General features: G+C 39.2%; 1 protein-coding gene across 6 annotated transcripts in view; it reads right to left on the reverse strand.

Moving 5' to 3' along the window:
- atp8a1 (ATPase phospholipid transporting 8A1) overlaps positions 1 to 25812 on the reverse strand; it is a 342299-nt gene that overhangs the window by 163955 nt on the left and 152532 nt on the right. For 4 of the 6 annotated variants that reach the window (XM_061976742.1, XM_061976743.1, XM_061976745.1 and 1 more), the window contains exons 15-17: positions 24590 to 24634; positions 12084 to 12156; positions 4378 to 4483 (exon numbers count right to left, since the gene is read on the reverse strand). In XM_061976742.1, the coding sequence (XP_061832726.1) occupies positions 4378 to 4483; positions 12084 to 12156; positions 24590 to 24634 (224 nt within the window). The remainder of the gene's footprint in view (positions 1 to 4377; positions 4484 to 12083; positions 12157 to 24589; positions 24635 to 25812) is intronic. The other 2 variants (XM_072914888.1, XM_061976744.1) reach the window with 1 other exon arrangement.

Consider the following 25812-nt stretch of genomic DNA (forward strand, 5'->3'; position numbering starts at 1 on the left):
CATCACGAAAACATTTTTTTTTTAAATTATTAGTCCTACTAATATTGTAAGTTTAAAGACAATGCTGGAACAAACACAATTGCTGCATATGTGTGCTTCCTATAATAGGAACGATGAGGTGGGGACTTGTCCAGCGTGTACCCCGCCTTCCGCCTGAATGCAGCTGAGATAGGCTCCAGCATCCCCCACGACCCCAAAAGGGACAAGCGGCAGAAAATGAATGGATGGATAACAATTATGCAGCTATGATCACAATTTTTCATTTTTTATTATTAGTCCAACTAATATTCTAAGTTTAAAAACAATACTGGAACAAATACAATTGATGCATATGTGTGCTTCCTATAATAGTAATGACAATAATAATGACTGTAAAAATTATAATAAATATAATAATTATGCAGGTGTCATCACGAAAAAAAAAAAAGTTTTAATTATTAGTCCAACTAATATTTAAAGTTTAAAAACAATGCTGGAACCAACAAAATTGCTGCATATGTGTGCTTCCTATAATAGCAATGACAATAATGGCTGTAAAAATTATACTACATATAATGATTATGCAGCTATCATCACAATTTTTTTTTTTTTAATTATTAGTCCTACTAATATTCTAAGTTTAAAGACAATGCTGGAACAAACAAAATTGCTGCTTATTTGTGCTTCCTATAATAGTAACGACAATAATAATGACTGTAAAAATTATAATATAATAATTATGCAGCTATCATCATGAAAAAAAAAAAAGTTTTAATTATTAGTCCTACTAATATTCTAAGTTTAAAGATAATGCTGAAACAAACAAAATTGCTGCATATATGTGCTTCCTATAATAGTAATGACAATAATAATGACTGTAAAAATTATAATAAATATAATAATTATGCAGGTATCATCACAAAAAATATATTTTTAAAATTATTAGTCCTACTAATATTGTAAGTTTAAAGACAATGCTGGAACAAACACAATTGCTGTATATGTGTGCTTCCTATAATAGTAATGACAACAATAATGACTGTAAAAATTATAATAAATAATTATGCAGGTGTCATCACGAAAAATAAAATAACATTTAATTAATAGTTCTACTAATATTCTACGTTTAAAGACAATGCTGGAACAAACGCAATTGCTGCATGTGTGCTTCCTATAATAGTAATGACAATAATAATGACTGTAAAAATTATAATATAATAATTATGCAGCTATTATCACGAAAAAAAAAAAATATATATATATATATTATTAGTCCTACTAATAATCTAAGTTTAAAGATAATGCTGGAACAAACAAAAATGCTCCATATGTGTGTCTTCTATAATAGCAATGACAATAATAATGACTGTAAAAATTATAATAAATATAATAATTATGCAGCTATCAACACAATTTTCTTTTTAATTATTAGTTCTACTAATATTCTAAGTTTAAAGACAATGCTGGAACAAACAAAATTGCTGCATATGTGTGCTTCCTATAATAGCAAAGACAATAATAATGACTGTCAAAAATTATAATATAATAGTTATGCAGCTTTCACAAATTTTTTTTTTTTTTAATTATTATTAGTCTTACTAATATTCTAAGTTTAAAAACAATGCTGGAACAAACAAAATTGCTGCATATGTGTGCTTTCTATAATAGCAATGACAATAATAATGACTGTAAAAAATATAATAAATATAATAATTAAGCAGCTATCATCACAAATATTTTTTTTATTATTAGTCCTACTAATATTCTAAGTTTAAAGACAATTCTCGAACAAACAAAATTGCTGCATATGTGTGCTTCCTATAATAGGAATGACAATAATAATGACTGTAAAAATTATAATATAATAATTATGCAGCTATTATCACAAAAAATATATATGTATATATATTATTAGTCTTACTAATATTCTAAGTTTAAAGATAATGCTGGAACAAACAAAAATGCTCCATATGTGTGCCTTCTATAATAGCAATGACAATAATAATGACTGTAAAAATTATAATAAATATAATAATTATGCAGCTATCAACACAATTTTCTTTTTAATTATTAGTTCTACTAATATTCTAAGTTTAAAGACAATGCTGGAACAAACAAAATTGCTGCATATGTGTGCTTTCTATAATAGCAAAGACAATAATAATGGCTGTAAAAAATTATAATATAATAGTTATGCAGCTTTCACAAATTTTAAAAAAAAATTATTATTAGTCTTACTAATATTCTAAGTTTAAAAACAATGCTGGAACAAACAAAATTGCTGCATATGTGTGCTTTCTATAATAGCAATGACAATAATAATGACCGTAAAAAATATAATAAATATAATAATTATGCAGCTATCATCACAAATATTTTTTTTATTATTAGTCCTACTAATATTCTAAGTTTAAAGACAATGCTGGAACAAACAACATTGCTGCATATGTGTGCTTCCTATAATAGTAATGACAATAATAATAATGACAGTAAAAAGAATCATATAATAATTATGCAGCTATCATCACGAAAAAAAAAATGTTTTAATTATTAGTCCTACTAATATTCTAAGTTTAAAAACAATGCTGGAACAAACAAAATTGCTGCATATGTGTGCTTCCTATAATAGTAATGACAATAATAATAATGACAGTAAAAAGAATCATATAATAATTATGCAGCTATCATCACGAAAAAAAAAAAAGTTTTAATTATTAGTCCTACTAATATTCTAAGTTTAAAAACAATGCTGGAACAAACAAAATTGCTGCATATGTGTGCTTCCTATAATAGTAATGACAATAATAATAATGACTGTAAAAAGTATAATATAATAATTATGCAGCTGTCATCACGAAAAAAAAAAGGTTTTAATTATTATTCCTACTAATATTCTAAGTTTAAAAACAATGCTGGAACAAACAAAATTGCTGCATATGTGTGCTTTCTATAATAGCAAAGACAATAATAATGACTGTAAAAAATTATAATATAATAGTTATGCAGCTTTCACAAATTTTTTTTTAAAATTATTATTAGTCTTACTAATATTCTAAGTTTAAAAACAATGCTGGAACAAACAAAATTGCTGCATATGTGGGCTTTCTATAATAGCAATGACAATAATAATGACCGTAAAAAATATAATAAATATAATAATTATGCAGCTATCATCACAAATATTTTTTTTATTATTAGTCCTACTAATATTCTAAGTTTAAAGACAATGCTGGAACAAACAACATTGCTGCATATGTGTGCTTCCTATAATAGTAATGACAATAATAATAATGACAGTAAAAACAATCATATAATAATTATGCAGCTATCATCACGAAAAAAAAAAATGTTTTAATTATTAGTCCTACTAATATTCTAAGTTTAAAAACAATGCTGGAACAAACAAAATTGCTGCATATGTGTGCTTCCTATAATAGTAATGACAATAATAATAATGACAGTAAAAAGAATCATATAATAATTATGCAGCTATCATCACGAAAAAAAAAAAAGTTTTAATTATTAGTCCTACTAATATTCTAAGTTTAAAAACAATGCTGGAACAAACAAAATTGCTGCATATGTGTGCTTCCTATAATAGTAATGACAATAATAATAATGACTGTAAAAAGTATAATATAATAATTATGCAGCTGTCATCACGAAAAAAAAAAGGTTTTAATTATTATTCCTACTAATATTCTAAGTTTAAAAACAATGCTGGAACAAACAAAATTGCTGCATATGTGTGCTTCCTATAATAGGAACGACAATAATAATGACTGTAAATTTTATAATAAATATAACAATTATAGAGCTACCATCACAATTTTTTTTTTTTAAATTATTAGTCCTACTAATCTTCTAAGTTTAAAGACAATGCTGGAACAAACACAATTGCTGCATATGTGTGCTTCCTATAATAGTAATGACAATAATAATGACTGTAAAAATTATAATAAATAATTATGCAGCTATCATCACGAAAAATAAAATAACATTTAATTAATAGTCCCACTAATATTTAAAGTTCAAAGACAATGCTGGAACAAACATGCATATGTGTGCTTCCTATAATAGTAATGACTAATAATAATACCTATACAGATTAAAATAGAATAGCTATGCGGCTATCATCATTTCAAATAAAACGTTTTTTTAATAATTTTTTATTAGTAGTACCGGTAGTACCAATTATGTTTAAACACAAGGCTGCATGTTACCCTTAACAATAATGACAATAATATTCATATTAATTATTATAATAAAAATAATTCATATTAGCATTCTCTTCCTAATTGCTTCTGAAATGCTTTAAATCCCATAAATAGGTGCAAAAAAATAGTCATTCTCCAGGTAAAGACACAAATGGGTGTGAAGAAGGGAGGCAGGGTGTACCTGGGGATGCTGCTTGGTAGGTGATATTTCCCTCATTGCGCTCGGGGACTGCGGTGTGACAGATGGCCATCATGGTCATGAACTCCAGGATGACAGCAGCTGTCGGCTACAAGAAGTGGAAAAGGTGACCGTGGAGTAATTCTACCAATTTCTTTTGTATAAAAACACAAATGCCTACACACTGTAGGGGACAGAGAATGAAAGACAGCTTTTTACAGCCCAGAAATCAGCACAATCCTCATCCTCACAGAGGAAGAATCCATCTTTGAACCTCGTGAACTAACGTGCGGTTTCTGCATCTCCACATAGAACATCAACAACACATCAATATTTCATGTACTGTACCACAAGGTCTCATGAGTGCTTTCAAAGACCTCACTTGTTTGCTACAACATGTTGTCTGTCTCTGAAACACCTAACGAGAACTAATGAGGATAATGACTTCATTATTTGACGAGACACTAGCAACGAGGAGCAGAGAAAATATTTCACTGATTGTATTTTATTTTTTTTAAAGTGCAAACCTTGTCCAAAGAAAGCAAAATTAAGGAAAAAAATTGTGAAAATTGTTTTGTCAAAATGTGTAATTTGCATTCCAGGCCAGAAGGTGGCAGTGTCCATTTATAAAAGCACACTATGTACAGGAATCGATCCCAGTTTGCAGTTTTTTTCCTAAACATATTCGGCAAATTATTAAATATTTTCAAGCATAAAATGGCTAATTGAAATTCAAAAAAAAGTATTAATACACACTGCATGAGACCAAACCAATCAAAGCACGCTGTTCAGTATCGTGGCCACTGATTGGCTCAGCCTCACACAGCATTACTATATGGGATTAAACGAGTGTAAAGGTGACCATGTTGGTGTCATTTCATGTCTGAAGGGCTCAATAATGTTGTCACGACCAGTGGCCGTTGTGTACATCGTGACTAAAAACAGAATACAATGATTTGCTAATCCTTTTCAACTTATATTCAAATGAATCGACTGCAAAGACAAGATATTTAACGTTCGGACTGGAAAACGTTATTTTTTGCAAATATTACCTCATTTGGAATTCGATGCCTGCAACATGTTTCAAAAAAGCTGGCACAAGTGGCATAAAAAACTGAGAAAGTTGAGGAATGCTCATCAAACACTTATTTGGCCCGTGATCTTCGATCTTTGATGCGGTACTGCATCAAAAAGTGACATCAGTGTGTAAAGGATATCACCACATGGGCTCAGGAACACTTCAGAAAACCACTGTCAGTAACTACAGTTCGTCGCTACATCTGTAAGTGCAAGTTAAAACTCTACTATGCAAAGCGAAAGCCATTTATCAACAACACCCAGAAACGCCGCCGGGCCCGAGCTCATCTAAGATGGACTGATGCAAAGTGGAAAAGTGTTCTGTGGTCTGACGAGTCCACATTTCAAATTGTTTTTGGAAACTGTGGACGTCGTGTCCTCCGGACCAAAGAGGAAAAGAACCATCCGGATTGTTATAGGTATGTGATGGTATGGGAGTGTATTAGTGCCCAAGACATGGGTAACTTACACATCTGTGAAGGCACCATTAATGCTGAAAGGTACATGCAGGTTTTGGAGCAACATATGTTGCCATCCAAGCAACGTTATCTGCTTATTTCAGCAAGACAATGCCAAGCCATGTGTTACAACAGCGTGGCTTTGTAGTAAAAGAGTGCGGGTACTAGACTGGCCTGCCTGTAGTCCAGACCTGGACCTGTTTGGCGCATTATGAAGCGTAAATTACCACAACAGACAACTGTTGAACAACTTAAGCTGTACATCAAGCAAGAAAGGGAAAGAATTCCACCTGAAAAGCTTCAAAAATTGCTCTCCTCAGTTCCCAAACGTTTACTGAGGGTTGTTAAAACGAAAGGCCATGTAACACAGTGGTAAAAATGCCCCTGTGTTAAGTTTTTTGTAATGCGTTGCTGCCATTAAATTCTAAGTTAATGATTATTCGAAAAAAGATTACGTTTCTCAGTTTGAACATTAAATATCTTGTCTTTGCAGTCTATTCAATTGAATATAAGTTGAAAATGATTATGTTTTTATTTACCATTTACACAACGTGCCAACTTCACTGGTTTTGTACAAGGCTTCAACAACAGTCAGTTCCACATCAAGTCGTGTAATATGGTACAAAAAGGCCAAAACAACACATTGTTATCCATTATTTGCTACAAAAAATCACCTTTGCTGACCAAAAGGAGACTGTTCTGTTACCTCAGATCTTCGAGGCAAACGCTCTGCATTATTAAATCTGCTTGTCTGGTCGTCCATGGCAACCGTGCTCTGACAAAATGCATCAAAACGATTCAAAGGGTCGGTTGAAAATGAAAGAGCTTCCCCCCATACCCATCATGCTACTCAAGTCCAGGGTGGACAGGTGTCCTCTGAAAGACAAGCAGCCTTCGGAGCGCAGAGAAGACCCGTGAAGGTTCGCCAGGGCTTGGAATTGTGACGTGTGCATTATGCTAACCAAGACCCTGACAGGTTCAAGTGCAAAGAGTCGAAGAGACGGTCTTGTTCTGCCTTGTCAGCAGCGGGCCCTGACCCTTAACCTCCGCTCTGACCCCTGGGTCATCAGCCTCCGTCAAAGCAACAGTGATGGACGTGAAGCGTGTGGTAAAAGTCCCAACTGCATTTTTATGACAGCACATCTTCCCCAAGATGATCCAATGTAAACTCGGATTTAATTTTTATAAATCTTGTTTTATTTCATTTAGAATGTGCTAGTATTGTTGTAAATACAAGTAAAAGTTCGAATTGAGAAACGTTTTTTTTTTGTTGCATATAATCATTAACTTAGAATTTAATGGCAGCAACACATGGCAAAAAAGTTTCTGGGTGTTGTTGATAAATGGCTTTGGCTTTGCATAGTAGAGTTTTAACGTGCACTTACAGATTTAGCGATGAACTGTAGTTACTGACAGTGGCTTTCTGAAGTGTTCCTGAGCCCATGCGGTGATATCCTTTACACACTGATGTCGCTTTTTGATGCAGTACCGCCTGAGGGATCCAAAGTCCGTAATATCATCGCTTACGTGCAGTGATTTCTCCAGATTCTCGGAACCTTTCGATGATATTACGGACCGTAGATGGTGAAATCCCTACCCATGTCTTGGGCACTAATACACCCCCATACCATCACAGATGCTGGCTTTTCAACTTTGCGCCTAGAACAATCCGGATGGTTCTTTTCCTCTTTGGTCCGGAGGACACGACGTCCACAGTTTCCAAAAACAATTTGAAATGTGGACTCGTCAGACCACAGAACACTTTTCCACTTTGCATCAGTCCATCTTAGATGAGCTCAGGCCCAGCAAAGCCGACGGCGTTTCTGGGTGTTGTTGACAAACGGTTTTCGCCTTGCATAGGAGAGTTTTAACTTGCACTTACAGATGTAGCAACCAATTGTAATTACTGACAGTGGGTTTCTGAAGTGTTCCTGAGCCCATGCGGTGATATCCTTTACACACTGATGTCGCTTTTTGATGCAGTACCGCCTGTGGGATCGAAAGTCCGTAATATCATCGCTTACGTGCAATGATTTCTCCAGATTCTCGGAACCTTTCGATGATATTACGGACCGTAGATGGTGAAATCCCTAAATTCCTTGCAATAGCTGGTTGAGAAATGTTGTTCTGAACCAATTTGCTCACACATTTGTTGACAAAATGGTGACCCTCGCCCCGTCCTTGTTTGTGAATGACTGAGCATTTCATGGAAGCTGCTTTTAAAGTTAAAGTGCCAATGATTGTCACACACACACTAGGTGTGGCGAAATTATTCTCTGCATTTGACCCATCACCCTTGATCACCCCCCTGGTAGTTGAGGGGAGCAGTGGGCAGCAGCGGTGGTCGCGCCCGAGAATCATTTTTGGTGATTTAACCCCCAATTTCAACCCTTGATGCTGAGTACCAAGCAGGGAGGTAATGGCTCCCATTTTATAGTTTTTGGTATGAACTCACAACCTACCGATCTCAGGGCGGACACTCTAACCACTTGGCCACTTATACCCAATCATGACACCCACCTGTTCCCAATTAGGCTGTTCACTTGTGGGATGTTCCAAATAAGTGTTTGATGAGCATTCCCCAACTTTCTCAGTCTTTTTTGCCACTTGTGCCAGCTTTTTTGAAACATGTTGCAGGCATCACATTCCAAATGAGCTAATATTTGCAAAAAATAACAATGTTTTCGGCCTGCCGATATTATCGGCCGATAAATGCTTTAAAATGTAATATCGGAAATTATCGGTATCGTGTTTTTTTTATTATCGGTATCGGTTGTTTTTTTTGTTTGTTTGTTTTTTAAATTATATCAACATAAAAAAAACAAGATACACTATTAGTGCACCAACGCAAAAAACCTTCCTCCCCCATTTACACTCATTCACACAAAAGGGTTGTTTCTTTCTGTTATTAATATTTTGGTTCCTACATTATATATCAATATATATCAATACAGTCTGCAAGGGATACAGTCCGTAAGCACACATGATTGTGCGTGCTGCTGGTCCACTAATAGTACTAACCTTTAACAGTTAATTTTACTCATTTTCATTAATTACTAGTTTCTATGTAACTGTTTTTATATTGTTTTACTTTCTTTTTTATTCAAGAAAATGTTTTTAATTTATTTATCTTATTTTATTTATTTATTTATTTTTTAAAAGGACCTTATCTTCACCATACCTAGTTTTCCAAATTAGGCATAATAATGTGTTAATTCCACGACTGTATATATCGGTATCGGTTGATATCGGTATCGGTAATTAAGAGTTGGACAATATCGGAATATCGGATATCGGCAAAAAGCCTTTATCGGACATCCCTAATGATTTGTATTAGATGTTTGGTCTTTAATTCTGCAATATCTTTTTTTTTAACAAAATAAAGTGTCTAATGCACAATAACTAAATAAAACAAAACTAATACTAAAACCTTCCTATCCAGAGACTTACTTTCTGACTTTGTAAACAACGACAAAAAAACACCCCCAAAAGAAGAAAAATATCGAGTAATAAGGCAACAATAGAAGCATCCCACACTTCTATTTTGTAAAGTAAATCAGCAAATATGGGCATCTACATCAACTATATGATTTGTCTAGTAGCTGGACAGGACAAAAATAAACATTTAAAGATCGGGACATCGAGTCATTGTACAGTTTGCATAGCAGTATAGATTAAGGTAATGATGCTTGATTGGAGTCGTACGGTCACAATTAGCAGGGTTCACGTTGCCATGGACACGGGTCACATTTTATCACTTTGGACGAGTCTCATGTGGCAAAACGCTTCTACAATCAGGGGATTCAAACTGATTTATTTAATACGGGACTGTGTTGCTATAGACTTTCACCGTCTAAAAACAGTCCACTGTTATTTGAACCTTAAAGATGGGCGGAGCAGGGTTGAAACCCATGTGACTCATGTCGAACGTAACCCTTTAGAGTGTCGATCAGACAAGCCGGAAGTACAAAACCCAAAAGCAGTGAAGTTGTCACGTTGTGTAAATGGTAAATAAAAACAGAATACAATGATTTGCAAATCCTTTTCAACATATATTCAATAGAATAGACTGCAAAGACAAGATACTTAACGTTCGAACTGGAAAACTTTGTTATTTTTTGCAAATATTAGCTTCATTTGGAATTTGATGCTGGCAAATTGTTTCGAAAAAGTTGGCACAAGTGGCAAAAAAGACTGAGAAAGTTGAGGAATGCTCATCAAGCACTTATTTGGAACATCCCACAGGTGAACAGGCTAATTGGGAACAGGTGGGTGCCATGATTGGGTATAAAAGCAGCTTCCATGAAATGCTCAGTCATTCACAAACAAGGATGGGGCGAGGGTCACCACTTTGTCAACAAATGCGTGAGCAAATTGTCGAATAGTTTAAGAACAACATTTCTCAACCAGCTATTGCAAGGAATTTAGGGATTTCACCATCTACGGTCCGTAATATCATCAAAAGGTTCAGAGAATCTGGAGAAATCACTGCACGTAAGCGATTATATTAAGAAACTTGGATTCCTCAGGCAGGACTGCATCAAAAAGGGACATCAGTGTGTAAAGGATATCACCACAAGCACACTTCAGAAAACCACTGTCAATAACTACAGTTTGTCCCTACATCTGTAAGTGCAAGTTAAAACTCTACTATGCAAAGCGAAAGCCATTTATCAACAACACCCAGAAACTAAATTATGGAATGGATTAAGTAAAGAAGTTAAACAATGCACAGATATGATCCAATTTAAGAGGTTGTTCAAATTAATAGTGCTTACAAAGTAGAAAGAAGGAAAACTATGAGAAACACTTTCAACCTTATTGACAATAAGATATATATTATATATATAATATTATATATTACAAAACTGTTGTATTACTCATTCACCGATGTCATTTTGCTATAAAAAAAAAGTCAGTAAATGAATGTATATATTTGTAAACGCTCTGAAGTGGGAACAGGGTAGGATTAAATAAGCTTTTCTTCTTCCTACTCCTTTTCGGACATGATATAAAGTGAAATGATATGAAATTGTGTGATGTATTATAATGTAAGTGTGTTCACGTTGGAAATTATCGAAAGAAAGAAACGCCGCAGGCTTCGCTGGGCCTGAGCTCATCTAAGATAGAATAGAATAGAAAGTACTTTATTGATCCCTGGGGGAAATTCAGCATCACAGTTCGTTCAAAATAGACAATAATAATAATAAATAGTATAATATATTGTATGTATAATATATAATATATGAATAATATAAATATACATATATGGACTGATGCAAAGTGGAAAAGTGTTCTGTGGTCTGACGAGTCCACATTTCAAATTGTTTTTGGAAACTGTCCTCCGGAACAAAGAGGAAAAGAACCATCCGGATTGTTATAGGCGCCAAGTTGAAAAGCCAGCATCTGTGATGGTATGGGGGTGTATTAGTGCCCAAGACATGGGTAACTTACACATCTGTGAAGGCGCCATTAATGCTGACAGGTACATACAGGTTTTGGAGCAACATATGTTGCCATCCAAGCAACGTCATCATGGACGCCCCTGCTTATTTCAGCAAGACAATGCCAAGCCACATGTTACAACAGCGTGGCTTCATAGTAAAAGAGTGTGGGTACTAGACTGGCCTGCCTGTAGTCCAGACCTGTCTCCCATTGAAAATGTGTGGCGCATTATGAAGCCTAAAATAGCACAACGGAGACCCCGGACTGTTGAACAACTTAAGCTGTACGTCAAGCAAGAATGGGAAATAATTCCACCTGAAAAGCTTCAAAAATTGGTCTCCTCAGTTCCCAAACGTTAAATGAGTGTTGTTAAAAGGAAAGGCCATGTAACACAGTGGTAAAAAATGCCCCTGTGCCAACTTTTTTGCAACGTGTTGCTGCCATTAAATTCTAAGTTAATGTTATTTGCAAAAAAAAAAAAAAAAGGTTTCTCAATTTGAACATTAAATATCTTGTCTTTGCAGTCTATTCCATTGAATATAAGTTGAAAAGGATTTGCAAATCATTGTATTCTAGTTTTTTATTTTCGATTTACACGACGTGCCAACTTCACTGGTTTTGGGTTTTGTAGTATCTGCATCCACTCAGCACAACATTGTAATTAACATAAGAGCAGGAATATTACAGTACATGCAAAGAAGGAAGCAAGGAACTCCCCACGTTACTCACATGATTACTTTGGAGGTTTTCCAGCAAGCTCGGGTCAACAAAACCGGACTCCTCCGACGAGTGCGTGCTGTGCCTGGAATGACGAGACACACACACACACACACACACACACACACACACACACACACACACACACACACACACACACACACACACACACACACACACACACACACACACACACACACACACAATAATGAAACAAGGTGCTTACAGTATGTAAGGAAAGTGTAGTTAACATGACATTAAAAGCCACTAATGGAATATTCCTACATAAACAATGGGCTAGTACATTTCAGTTATTCAATGACATGCGACTATTTCTACACACACAAAAATCGGTAGATTTTACAGTAAAAAATAAAATAAAATCTACAGATTTTACGGTCAGAAAGGTAAAAACTGGCAGGTCAGTCGTCAGAATGCAACTGTCAAATTTAAGGTGGTTTTTTTACACTGAAATATTGCAAATTGAAAACGGTACCAATGTTATTTTTAAAGTAAAATTCTGGCAGTTTTTGTGACGTAAAATCTATGGTCCTTGTTTTTACGGTCAATTACTGTAGATGAAGAAAAAAAAATGGTACAATTTTTATTCTTACAGTAAAATTTTTACGAATTTTGTTTTTTTAACCTTAAAAACTACGTTTTTTGTTTTTATAGTGCATTACTCTGCATGGAAAAAACGGTAGCACTTTTATTCTTACAGTCAAATTCTACCGAGGTGGAGGTGAGAATCTTTGGCCACCTCACGATTCGATAAAGACTCAGGAGCTACGATATGATTAAAAATGTATTATTGATGCATCTTTTGTTCATGTATGTTGATTCAATTTTACATTTATTTTCTTATCACTAAATAAGCGTTTATCACTTGCAACTTTAAAAAACAGTTCTTTTAGAACAAGAAATTGTTAAATTAATTAATTCCCACATTTGTTAAATGAATGGAAATGTGTGCAAAATTGCACCATTGGTGCCCTAAAATAAAGAAGTCAAATTTTAGAACTGTCTGCATTACGTTATTTAAAATAAATAAATAAATAATCAATGTTTACTAATTGATTTTTGTAATCGCCCATGTCCAAATTGTGATGCATGTAAAAATCGAGTATTTCCCCCAACTCTAGCTGCTAGTGTTTTATTGTAATTTAAAAAAATTTTTTTTTTTTTTTTTTTACAGTGTATGGAAACTACCATATACTGCCACACTGTACTTGCAGTAGTTTGTTCTCATCTCACCCACAGGTCAAACAACTATTGATTCATCACTATTATTACAAATAAATACATATTTTCCCTATTTTTATGTAATTATTATTGGGGGAAAAATAACCTAATTTAATGAATAACAGTATTTATTATCTGCAAAATTATCTGCCAATAGAACAAGAAAATTTGGCTTGTCAAGACTTTCCAAAACAAGTAAAATGAGCTAATCTCAATGAACCCAAAAATACCTTAAAATAAGTATATTCTCACTAATAACAAGTGCACTTTTCTTGGTAGAAAAAACAAATATGAGACCTTTTTTCTCAATTTGTTGAAAAATATTCTTAAATTAAGTAAATGCTAGTGCCATTATCTTGACATAATATGTGCTCCAAATTTTCTTTTTACTGTAATTTTGAAGAATTTATCTGAATGTGCATGAACTATTTCTGTTCAAAATTGTTAGAAATGTCACATGTTAAATGTTTAAATATTAACTGTCCGTGTACTGTACCAACTGTACTACTATATGAGTACGTATTTTCTATTGTTTCATTGAATATAAAACAGCAAAGTCCATTTGGCTGTCATCTGTTTTAATTATGAGACAATTGTGTCAAAGTCATGATTTTTTTTTTCATGCTTGAAATAAGAAATGATTACTTTAAAAAAGTAGTTTTATACTTGTGAATGTTGATGACACAGCTTTGCAACAGTTGATATTCTAGTTTCAAGCATGTTTTACTCAATATAGGTCATCAAATCTCAGCAACAAGCTGTAATATCTTACTGAGATCATTTAGGACCAAAACACTTAAAACAAGTAAAACACTCTAACATCAAATCTGCTTAGTGAGAAGAATTATTTTATTAGACAGAAAATAAGCAAATATCACCCTTATTTGAGATATTTAATCTTACTTGGATTTCAGTTTTTGCAGTCCATGAGCATTTCTAATTGTTATTAGTTATGTTATATTATTTTAAGTTTAAAAAAATAATGGTTTATTAATGTACATAAAAGTGATATACAGTATAAGCCAAAAGTTTGGACACACCTTCTCATTTGATGGGCTTTCTTTATTTTCATGACTATTTACATTGTAGATTGTCACTGAAGGCATCAAAACTATGAATGAACACATGTGGAGTTATGTACTTAACAAAAAAATAGGGGTGACCGATAATGGCTTTTTGCCGATATCCGATATTGTCCAACTCTTTAATTACCGATACCGATATCAACCGATACCGATATCAACCGATACTGATATATACAGTCGTGGACTTAACACATTATTATGCCTAATTTGGACAACCAGGTATGGTGAACATAAGGTCCTTTTTTAAAATAAAATAAGATAAATAAATTAAAAACATTTTCTTGAATAAAAAAGAAAGTAAAACAATATAAAAACAGTTACATAGAAACTACCGTATTTTTCAGACTATAAGTCGCAGTTTTTTTCATAGTTTGGCCGGGCTCCAGTGCAACTTATATATGTTTTTTTCCTTCTTCATTATGCATTTTCGGCAGGTGCGACTTATACTCCGGTGCGACTTATACACCGAAAAATACGGTAGTAATGAATGAAAATGAGTAAAATTAACTGTTAAAGGTTAGTACTATTAGTGGACCAGCAGCACGCACAATCATGTGTGCTTACGGACTGTATCCCTTGGAGACTGTTTGATATATCCATCCATCCATCCATTTTCTACCGCTTATTCCCTTTGGGGTCGCGGGGGGCGCTGGAGCCTATCTCAGCTACAATCGGGCGGAAGGCGGGGTACACCCTGGACAAGTCGCCACCTCATCGCAGTGTTTGATATATATTGATATATAATGTAGGAACCAGAATATTAATAACAGAAACAAACAACCCTTTTGTGTGAATGAGTGTAAATGGGGGAGGGGGTTTTTTTTGGGTTGGTGCACTAATTGTAAGTGTATCTTGTGTTTTTTATGTTGATTTAATAAAAAAATAAAAATAAAAAAAGTGATACCGATAATAAAAAAACTGATACCGATAATTTCCGATATTACATTTTAACGCATTTATCGGCCGATAATATCGGCAGGCTGATATTATCGGACGTCTCTACAAAAAAAGGTTAAATAACTGAAAACATGTTTTATATTCTAGTTTCTTCAAAATAGCCACCCTTTGCTCTGATTACTGCTGTGCACACTCTTGGCATTCTCTCGATGAGCTTCAAGCACACCTGTGAAGTGAAAACCATTTCAGGTGACTACCTAATTTTCAGTTATTTCACCTTTTTTTGTTAAGTACATAACTTCACATGTGTTCATTCATAGTTTAGATGCCTTCAGTGACAATCTACAATGTAAATAGTCATGAAAATAACTAAAACGCATTGAATGTGGAGGTGTGTCCAAACATTTGGCTTGTACTGTATTTGTACTAATGTATTATGTACATTGCATTTAGAAGTGTATAAAACTACACCCCCTCAAAAATCATTACAGAGTGTATTTGAAACAACATAATACTATATTCTGAATTAAAAACAAGGGCATTGTTTTTTTGTTGTTTTACTGTATATGATGACCGTAGTGCCTCCCTGACTTTAAAATAGTACATATGTAATTATTTCAGGCCATGGGGGTAAAAAAAAAAAAAAAAAGTTCAGGAGGACACAGCAGGTCTCAAACTGGTCTGGGCTCTTATGAGCTGTGCACCATCAGTTTTGATATTAGCGAGCGGGAGTGGCGTGTACATAAGACCATGCAAAAGCAGCTCGCATCCCCGAGGCGCGCGGCAGAGTAAACATACAAATGTTGGTCAAAAACACTTTGGTAGGGTACATTAGTGAAGGGAAACCAAATGAATTTAGTTAATGAAAGGTGCGGTAGCGACAAATAACTTTCACTTCCATGCAATAAAAAGCCAGTAACAAAAATCATGCATGCTTTTTGCTGTAAAAGGCTGCAACATTAATAAATGAACGGAAACAAAATGAGTTCTCTGCTGACTCTCTATAATTTATATATATATTTATATATATATACGATCGTGGTCAAAAGTTGACATACACTTGTAAAGAACATAATGTCATGGCTGTCTTGAGTTTCCAATCATTTCTACAACTCTTATTTTTTTGTGATAGAGTGATTGGAGCACATACTTGTTGGTCACAAAAAACATTCATGAAGTTTGGTTCTTTTATGAATTTATTATGAAAATGTGAGCAAATCTGCTGGGTCAAAAGTATACATACAGCAATGTTAATATTTGCTTACATGTCCCTTGGCAAGTTTCACTGCAATAAGGCGCTTTTGGTAGCCATCCACAAACTTCTGCTTGAATTTTTGAGCACTCCTCTTGACAAAATTGGTGCAGTTCAGCTAAAAGTGTTGGTTTTTCTGACATGGATTTGTTTCTTCAGCATTGTCCACATGTTTAAGTCAGGACTTAAACTCTGTAAAGCAGCAGTTCCATTGGCAGCAAAACAGGCCCAGAGCATAATACTACCACCACCATGCTTGATGGTAGGAGTGGTGTTCCTGGGATTAAAGGCCTCACCTTTTCTCCTCCAAACATATTGCTGGGTATTGTGGTCAAACAGCTCAATTTTTGTTTCATCTGACCACAGAACTTCCCCCCAGAAGGTCTTATCTTTGTCCATGTGATGTCAGATGAAACAAAAATTTTGCCACAATACCCAGCAATATGTTTGGAGGAGAAAAGGTGAGGCCTTTTATCCCAGGACCACCATTCTTACCGTCAAGCATGGTGGTGGTAGTATTATGCTCTGGGCCTGTTTTGCTGCCAATGGAACTGGTGATTTACAGAGAGTAAATGGGACTATAAAAAAGAGGATTACCTCCAAATTCTTCAGGACAGGCCTCTTCAACCTGCTACACTCTGGAAGGAGGTATAGATCGATTTGCGCCAGGACCACCAGAATGTCTCACAATCTGTATCCCCAGGCTGTGAAACTGCTAAATGAACAGCCTGCCCCTTTGCTGCCCCGGACCATCTTATTACCTCACTCTTCACCACCTCAATAATTGTGCGCTGGACATTGCATTGCTGCAACATCAACGTAACACCCATCAGACATCTGACTGTTCCCACCCCCACACCCTTATTATCGCGATCTTCCTGACAATGCTAAAATGTTAAAATGTAAACTATTGTCAACCATGCAGTTTCTATGCCGCTGGACAAAGCTCAAACAAAATCTCGTTGTTCATGTATGACTTAAGTGTTATTATGACAATGACAATAAAGGAATTGATTGATTGATTGATTGATTGATTGATTGACAACCTAAAATCATCATCATTGGGTCTTGGTCGCAGTTGGGTGTTCCAACAGGACAATTACCCCAAACACACCTCAAAAGTGGTAACACAGGCTAGAATTAAGGTTTTAGAATGGCCTTCCCAAAGTCCTGACTTAAACGTGTGGACAATGCTGAAGAAACAAGTCCATGTCAGAAAACCAACACATTTAGCTGAACTGCACTAATTTTGTCAAGAGGAGTGGTCAAAAATTCAACCAGAAGCTTGTGGATGGCTACCAAAAGCGCCTTATTGCAGTGAAACTTGCCAAGGAACATGTAAGCAAATATTAACATTGCTGTACGTATACTTTTGACCCAGCAGATTTGCTCACATTTTCAGTAGACCCATAATAAATTCATTAAAATGAATGTTTTTTGTGACCAACAAGTATGTGCTCCAATTACTCTATCACAAAAAAATAAGAGTTGTAGAAATTATTGGAAATTCAAGACAGCCTTGACATTATGTTCTTTACAACATATATATATACATACCGTATTTTTCGGTGTATAAGTCGCACCGGAGTATAAGTCGCACCTGCCGAAAATGCATAATAAAGAAGGAATAAAACATATATAAGTCGCACTGGAGCCCGGCCAAACTATGAAAAAAACTACGACTTATAGTCCGAAAACTACGGTATATAATGCAATAATAGCAATAATATAACATAACATTTTGTTAGAGGGAATAATTCATGAGAAGAGCACGCTGATAACGTCTTTAATGAATGGAGGGTCTCAATAAGGTGCTAATGGCAAAGCGAGCCAACTAAAAGAAATGATGTCTTTCATCATCCCTGCAGCTGTGGCCCCTCTACCGGGGCGCGATCGATCCAGACATGCCGTGATAAATGGCGTCCTGTAAATCAGGCGGACAGCAGCTTTGTCGCTGGCACTGCAGGCTCGATAGAAACGTTACCAGACGGAAGTCTTCTCGGGCCTTCAGAAGACGGCTGAGGGGCCCGACGATGCAAATTAATGGAGGAGCAGGAATCAGTATTGTGGAGATCATCCGCAGGTTACTTGGAAGATTCATTCATCGGGAAATTACGAGAGCATTTGTCAACGAGGACTTGACTCTGAATGTTGAGGGACGCCCAGTTAAAAATGAAAGAATCCCCAAGCATGGTGTTATACTCTCGGCAGGGTCCTTGAGGGTGCATGGGAGTTTGCCCAACCAGTCTACATGTGCTTTGTGGACTTGGAGAAGGCATTCGACCGTGTACCCCGGGAAGTCCTGTGGGGAGTGCTCAGAGAGTATGGGGTAACGGACTGTCTTATTGTGGCAGTTCGCTCCCTGTATGATCAGTGTCAGAGCTTGGTCCGCATTGCCGGCAGTAAGTCGGACACGTTTCCAGTGAGGGTTGGACTCCGCCAAGGCTGCCCTTTGTCACCGATTCTGTTCATAACCTTTATGGACAGAATTTCTAGGTGCAGTCAGGGCGTTGAGGGGATCTGGTTTGGTGGCTGCAGGATTAGGTCACTGCTATTTGCAGATGATGTGGTCCTGATGGCTTCCTCCGGCCAAGATCTTCAGCTCTCACTGGATCGGTTCGCAGCCGAGTGTGAAGCGACTGGGATGGGAATCAGCACCTCCAAGTCCGAGTCCATGGTTCTCTCCCGGAAAAGGGTGGAGTGCCATCTCCGGGTTGGGGAGGAGATCTTGCCCCAAGTGGAGGAGTTCAAGTACCTCGGAGTCTTGTTCACGAGTGGGGGAAGAGTGGATCGTGAGATCGACAGGCGGATCGGTGCGGCGTCTTCAGTAATGCGGACGCTGTATCGATCCGTTGTGGTGAAGAAGGAGCTGAGCCGGAAGGCAAAGCTCTCGATTTACCGGTCGATCTACGTTCCCATCCTCACCTATGGTCATGAGCTTTGGGTCATGACCGAAAGGACAAGATCACGGGTACAAGCGGCCGAAATGAGTTTCCTCCGCCGAGTGGCGGGGCTCTCCCTTAGAGATAGGGTGAGAAGCTCTGTCATTCGGGGGGAGCTCAAAGTAAAGCCGCTGCTCCTCCACATCGAGAGGAGCCAGATGAGGTGGTTCGGGCATCTGGTCAGGATGCCACCCGAACGCCTCCCTAGGAAGGTGTTTCGGGCACGTCCGACCGGTAGGAGGCCACGGGGAAGACCCAGGACACGCTGGGAAGACTATCTCTACCGGCTGGCCTGGGAACGCCTCGGGATCCCCCGGGAGGAGCTGGACGAAGTGGCTGGGGAGAGGGAAGTCTGGGCTTCCCTGCTTAAGCTGCTGCCCCCGCGACCCGACCTCGGATAAGCGGAAGAAGATGGATGGATGGATGGATGGATGGTGTTAGTGGTGGATGCATCACAAAGCTGAACAGCTGAACATGTCAGACGTCGTCAGAAAATAGTTCCCCACTCACATGTCCACAAATGTCCCACGGCAGATATTCTAACAGACTTCATGGTATATACTCTCAAGTCACAGAGCTTTGATTTATAGTGTGAGTTGGTATTCTGTCACGTGACTTCTTCCCGGAAGTGAAAAGCAGTGCAGGTCGACCGAATCTTCCTGCAAAAAGCAAATAATCCAACGATGCAATGGAATTGATCCCTATACTTTAGCAAAAAAAGATTGTCGAGTGATATCAAAGAATATACGTAGGTGGTGTTCCCAGACATATGGAACTATTTTGCTCCATTTTACACGACAAAACAGATGGAAACTTGGAAAAACATGGAAGTCTTTAACTTCTTTGTGTTTGGTTGGGTCAAGGAAATTGGTATCTAGACTCTCCCGGATAAATATGCATCGTTTTTGCTCGGATAAAGTTGCATTTCATGATTTAACTTGGCGTCTACTGCCATGTTTGTTGTTGTTGTTGTTGTTGTTGCACGCGCTGTTTACTAGTAGTGTGTTTTTCCCCGTCGTTATCAAAATTTAACTATAGATGTCAACATTGTGTATGTGCTGACAGATTCATTTATGATTGTTGTCTTTCTCAAAATATACCTATAGATGTCTCCTCTCTGAGCTGCCACCTTACCGTGGTAGAGGAGTTTGCGTGTCCCAATGATCCTAGGAGCTATGTTGTCCGGGGGCTTTATGCTCCCAAGACAAACTGGTCCTAGGTGAGGGATCAGACAAAGAGCAGCTCAAAGACCTCCATGAAGAATACAAACAAAGGACCCAGATTTCCCTCGCCCGGACGCGGGTCACCGGGGCCCCCCCTGTGGAGCCAGGCCCGGAGGTGGGGCATGATGGCGAGCGCCTGGTGTCCGGGCCTGTCCCCATGGGGCCCGGCCGGGCACAGCCCGAAGAGGCAACGTGGGTTCCCCCTCCAATGGGCTCACCACCAATAGCAGGGACATAGAGGTCGGGTGAAGTGTGAGCTGGGCGGAAGCCGAAGGCAGGGCACTTGGCGGTCCGATCCTCGGCTACAGAAGCTAGCTCTTGGGACATGGAATGTCACCTCGCTGGGGGGAAGGAGCCTGAGCTAGTGCGCGAGGTCGAGAAGTTCCGGCTAGATATAGTCCAGTTCTCTCGAGAGGGGCTGGACTCTCTTCCAATCTGGCGTTGCCGGCAGTGAGAGGCGACGGGCTGGGGTGGCAATTCTTGTTTTCCCCCCGGCTCAGAGCCTGCACGTTGGAGTTCAACCCGGTGGACGAGAGGGTAGCTTCCCTCCGCCTTCGGGTGGGGGGGACGGGTCCTGACTGTGGTTTGCGCTTACGCGCCAAACGGCAGCTCAAAGTACCCACCCTTTTTGGATTCACTCACCCCCGAGTGATTCCCTCGTTCTTCTACGCTCATGTTGGCAACGACAGTGAAACCTGGAGAGGCGTGATTGGGAAGAATGGCCACCCGGATCTGAACCCGAGTGGTGTTTTGTTATTGGACTTTTGTGCCCGTCACAGATTGTCCATAATGAACACCATGTTCAAACATAAGGGTGTCCATATGTGCACTTGGCACCAGGACACCCTAGGCCGCAGTTCCATGATCGACTTTGTAGTTGTGTCATCGGATTTGCGGCCTCATGTTTTGGACACTCGGGTGAAGAGAAGGGCAGCGCTTTCTACCAATCACCACCTGTTGGTGAGCTGGCTCCGATGGTGGGGGAGGATGCCGGACAGACCTGGCAGGCCCAAACGCATTGTGAGGGTCTGCTGGGAACGTCTAGCAGAGTCTGCTGTCAGAGAGTTTCAATTCCCACCTCCGGAAGAACTTTGAACATGTCACGAGGGAGGCACTGGATATTGAGTCCGAGTGGACCATGTTCCGTTTCTCTATTGTCGAGGCGGCTGATTGGAGCTGTGGCCGCAAGGTGGTTGGTGCTTGTCGTGGCGGTAATCCTAGAACCCTCTGGTGGACACCAGCAGTGAGGGATGCCGTCAAGCTGAAGAAAGAGTCCTATCGGGTCCTTTTGGCTCATGGGACTCCAGAGACAGCGGACAGGTACCGGCAGGCCAAGCGAAGTGCGGCTTCAGCGGTCACGGAGGCAAAAACTCGGACATGGGAGGAGTTTGGGGAAGCCATGGAAAACGACTTCCGGACGGCTTCGAAGCGATTCTGGTCCACTGTGGTGCAATGTCAACACCGTGTATGGTGAGGATGGTGTGCTGCTGACCTCGACTGCGGCTGTTGTGGATCGGTGGAGGGAATACTTCGAAGACCTCCTCAATCCCACCAACACATCTTCCTATGAGGAAGCAGTGCCTGTGGTGGGCTCTCCTATTTCTGGGGCTGAGTAGTTAAAAAGTTCCTCGGTGGCAAGGCCCCGGGGGTGGATGAGACCCGCCCAGAGTTCCTTAAGACTCTGGATGCTTTGGGGCTGTCTTGATTGACAAGACTCTGCAAGATCGCGTGGACATCGGGGGCGGTACGTCTGGAATGGCAGACCGGGGTGGTGGTTCCTCTTTTTAAGAAAGGGAACCGGAGGGTGTCTTCCAACTATCGTGGGATCAAACTCCTCAGGCTTCCCGGTAAGGTCTATTCAGGTGTACTGGAGAGGAGGCTACGCCGGACAGTCTAACCTCGGATCCAGGAGGAACAGTGTGGTTTTCGTCCTGGTCGTGGAACTGTGGACCAGCTCTATACTCTCGGCACGGTCCTTGAGGGTGCATGGGAGTTTGCCCAACCAGTCTACATGTGCTTTGTGGACTTGGAGAAGGCATTTGACCGTGTACCCCGGGAAGTCCTGTGGGGAGTGCTCAGAGAGTATGGGATATCTGATTGTGGCGGTCCACTCCCTGTATCATCAGTGTCAGAACTTGGTCCGCGTTGCTGGCAGTAAATCGGACCCGTTTTCAGTGAGGGTTGAACTCCGCCAAGGCTGCCCTTTGTCACCGATTCTGTTCATAACTTTCATGGACAGAATTTCTAGGCGCAGTCAAGGCGTTGAGGGTATCTGGTTTGGTGGCTGCAGGATTAGGTCTCTGCTTTTTGCAGATGATGTGGTCCTGATGGCTTCAACTGGCCAGGATCTTCAGCTCTCACTGGAACAGTTCGCAGCCGAGTGTGAAGCGACTGGGATGAGAATCAGCACCTCCAAGTCTGAGTTCATGGTTCTCGACCGGGAAAGGGTTGAGTGCTATCTCCAAGTTAGGGAGGAGATCTTGCCCCAGTGGAGGAGTTCAAGTACCTAGGAGTCTTGCTGATGAGTGAGGGAAGAGTGGATCGTGAGATCGACAGGCGGATCAGTAATGCGGACGATGTATCGATCCGTTGTGATGAAGAAAGAGCTGAGCCGGAAGGCAAAGCTCTCAATTTACCGGTCTATCTACATTCCCATCCTCACCTATGGTCATGAGCTTTGGGTTATGACTGAAAGGACACGATCACAGGTACAAGCGGCCGAAATGAGTTTCCTCCGCCGGATGGCGGGTCTCTCCCTTAGAGATAGGGTGAGAAGCTCTGTCATCCGGGAGGAGCTCAAAGTAAAGCCGCTGCTCCTTCACATGGAGAGCAGCCAGTTGAGGTGGTTCGGGCATCTGCTCAGGATGCCACCCGAATGCCTCCCTAGGGAGGTGTTTGGGGCACGTCCGACCGGCAGGAGGCCAAGGGGAAGACCCAGGACACATTGGGAAGACTATGTCTCCCGGCTGGCCTGGGAACGCCTCGGGATCCCCCGGGAGGAGCTGGACTAAGTGGCTGGGGAGAGGGAAGTCTGGGCTTCTATGCTTAGGCTGCTGCCCCCGCGACCCGACCTCGGATAAGCGGAAGAAAATGGACGGATGGATGTATTCTGTTTTTATTTACCATTTACACAACATACCAACTTCACTGGTTTGGGGTTTTGTACATTCCACGACCATACAATCCTTGCCTCTGCTGCGGCTCTGACAATCTATCCAAAAGTGTTCCACTTTTGGATAGATAGCAGCATCGCAGATGGAAGCTTTTAGCAGGCTGCAGCGGCCGTCGCTTATTGATCGGCTGCCAGCACAGCAGGGGTCCCGTCGCGGCACGAACAAGGGAACAATCAATTAGTCTTTTCCAGATTAGAGCTTGCATGCTTGAGGCCTTTTTTTGGTTAGTTTCTTTGCAACTTTAACGCTGCAGTGAGCACCCCCAGCCACTGGTTGGCAGTGTAACAATAACAAAGCACTTGCCATGATTACACCCGGGGACACTAAGTCGTTTTTTTAGGGTGCAAACCAACCCTCATTGCAGTGAACCTTTACTTGGGAGTGTGATATGCATGCACATATGACATGCATGAAGTGACTCATTAGAGTTAGTTACCGGGCAGAAAAGCAGCGAAAAAGACAGTTACACATCAACAACTCATGAAAAATAGTTGCATGCTGTCACTGCACACATTAACGCTCCTGCAGATGCACGTGTGAGAGCCACTAACAGTACACAATCCACGTTCCATTACGGAGAAGGACGCATCATCACAACAAGCAATGCTGCGTTCACAGCACCCTGTAAATCAAGGCATCCACTGGCACGTCACAAAAAAACAGCAAAGCCACACACAACGAGAAAAACACGCCACGCGTCTTACCCGTCGTCCTCCGCAAAACTACCATCCTCGGCCTCGGGCACGTGACTGTCGCAGACCAAGTGGGGAGACAAACATGAAAGCTTGAGGGGTTACTTTTGCTGGGAATACTTCTCAATAAACAGGCATTTAGGGGCGGAATATGGGCTAGTGTTACTTAGGGATGCACAAGCAAAGACACTGAAAAGGTGTGTTAATAACATAGCTTTTTCCTACGCTTTTCACCCTGCGGCTTAAAAAACGGTGCGGCTAATTTAGGGATTTTTCTTTACTGACGCCCATAATGCAAATAGTTTTTATCAAACACAAGCCACTGAAAAGGTGTGTTAATAACATAGCTAAAAACTGCTACTTTTTTCCTACGCTGTGTACCATGCGGCTTAAAAAACGGTGCAGCTAATTTATGGATTTTTCTTGGCCGACGGCCATAATGCAAATAGTTTTTATTAAACACAAGCAAAGGCACTGAAAAGGTGTGTGAATAACATAGCTAAAAGCTACTACTATTTCCTATGCTGTCAATATGTATTATCTTATCACAGTCACTTTTTTTTTTTTTTTTTTTTACTTAGTCTGCAAGATGTTCAATTCTGGCGGTGTTCCCACATTGCAAATAAAATTACGCACCACTCACTCCAAAAGTATCATCATTTAGCTTTGGAAAATGTACGCTGTTTAAATATATGTCTTGAAGTGGTCACCGACATTATTTTTTTTCCAGACACGATCAAAAATAAACTTCATGAACATTGTACAGATTCACCCGGTCACAACAATAGGTACACCTGCACAAAAAACAGCTGCTTTTCCAATGCTGTCAATATGTATTATCTGGACCACAAGGAAGTGTTTGGCTGGACCTGCAAAAATATCGTGCAAAATTGATATTAGTAAATATAAATAATGTTAGATTAAAATATAAAGGCTTAGAACTTTGGGCAATCAATAAAAACGTTTAAAGTAAATATCTTGCTTAAAAAAACGTGTATCTGTTGTTTCCAAAGCCAAAATGATGAGACAACGTGACAAGATAGGATCAAAATAAACTACATTTTGGACCTTGAAAAAGTACGAAATTACTTTATTGCATTTTTGCAACTGCTACACCCGAGAATGATAGTCCTGGCATAATAAAAAATAGTCCAGTACGACGTGACCGCACTAGTAAAAATGTGTTATTCAAATGTGCTCTCCCCTGGAATGTAACGTTGGGGAGCGTTCACTCC

Source organism: Nerophis lumbriciformis, linkage group LG16 (assembly GCF_033978685.3).
Source record: "Nerophis lumbriciformis linkage group LG16, RoL_Nlum_v2.1, whole genome shotgun sequence".
Taxonomy (NCBI): Eukaryota; Metazoa; Chordata; class Actinopteri; order Syngnathiformes; family Syngnathidae; genus Nerophis; species Nerophis lumbriciformis.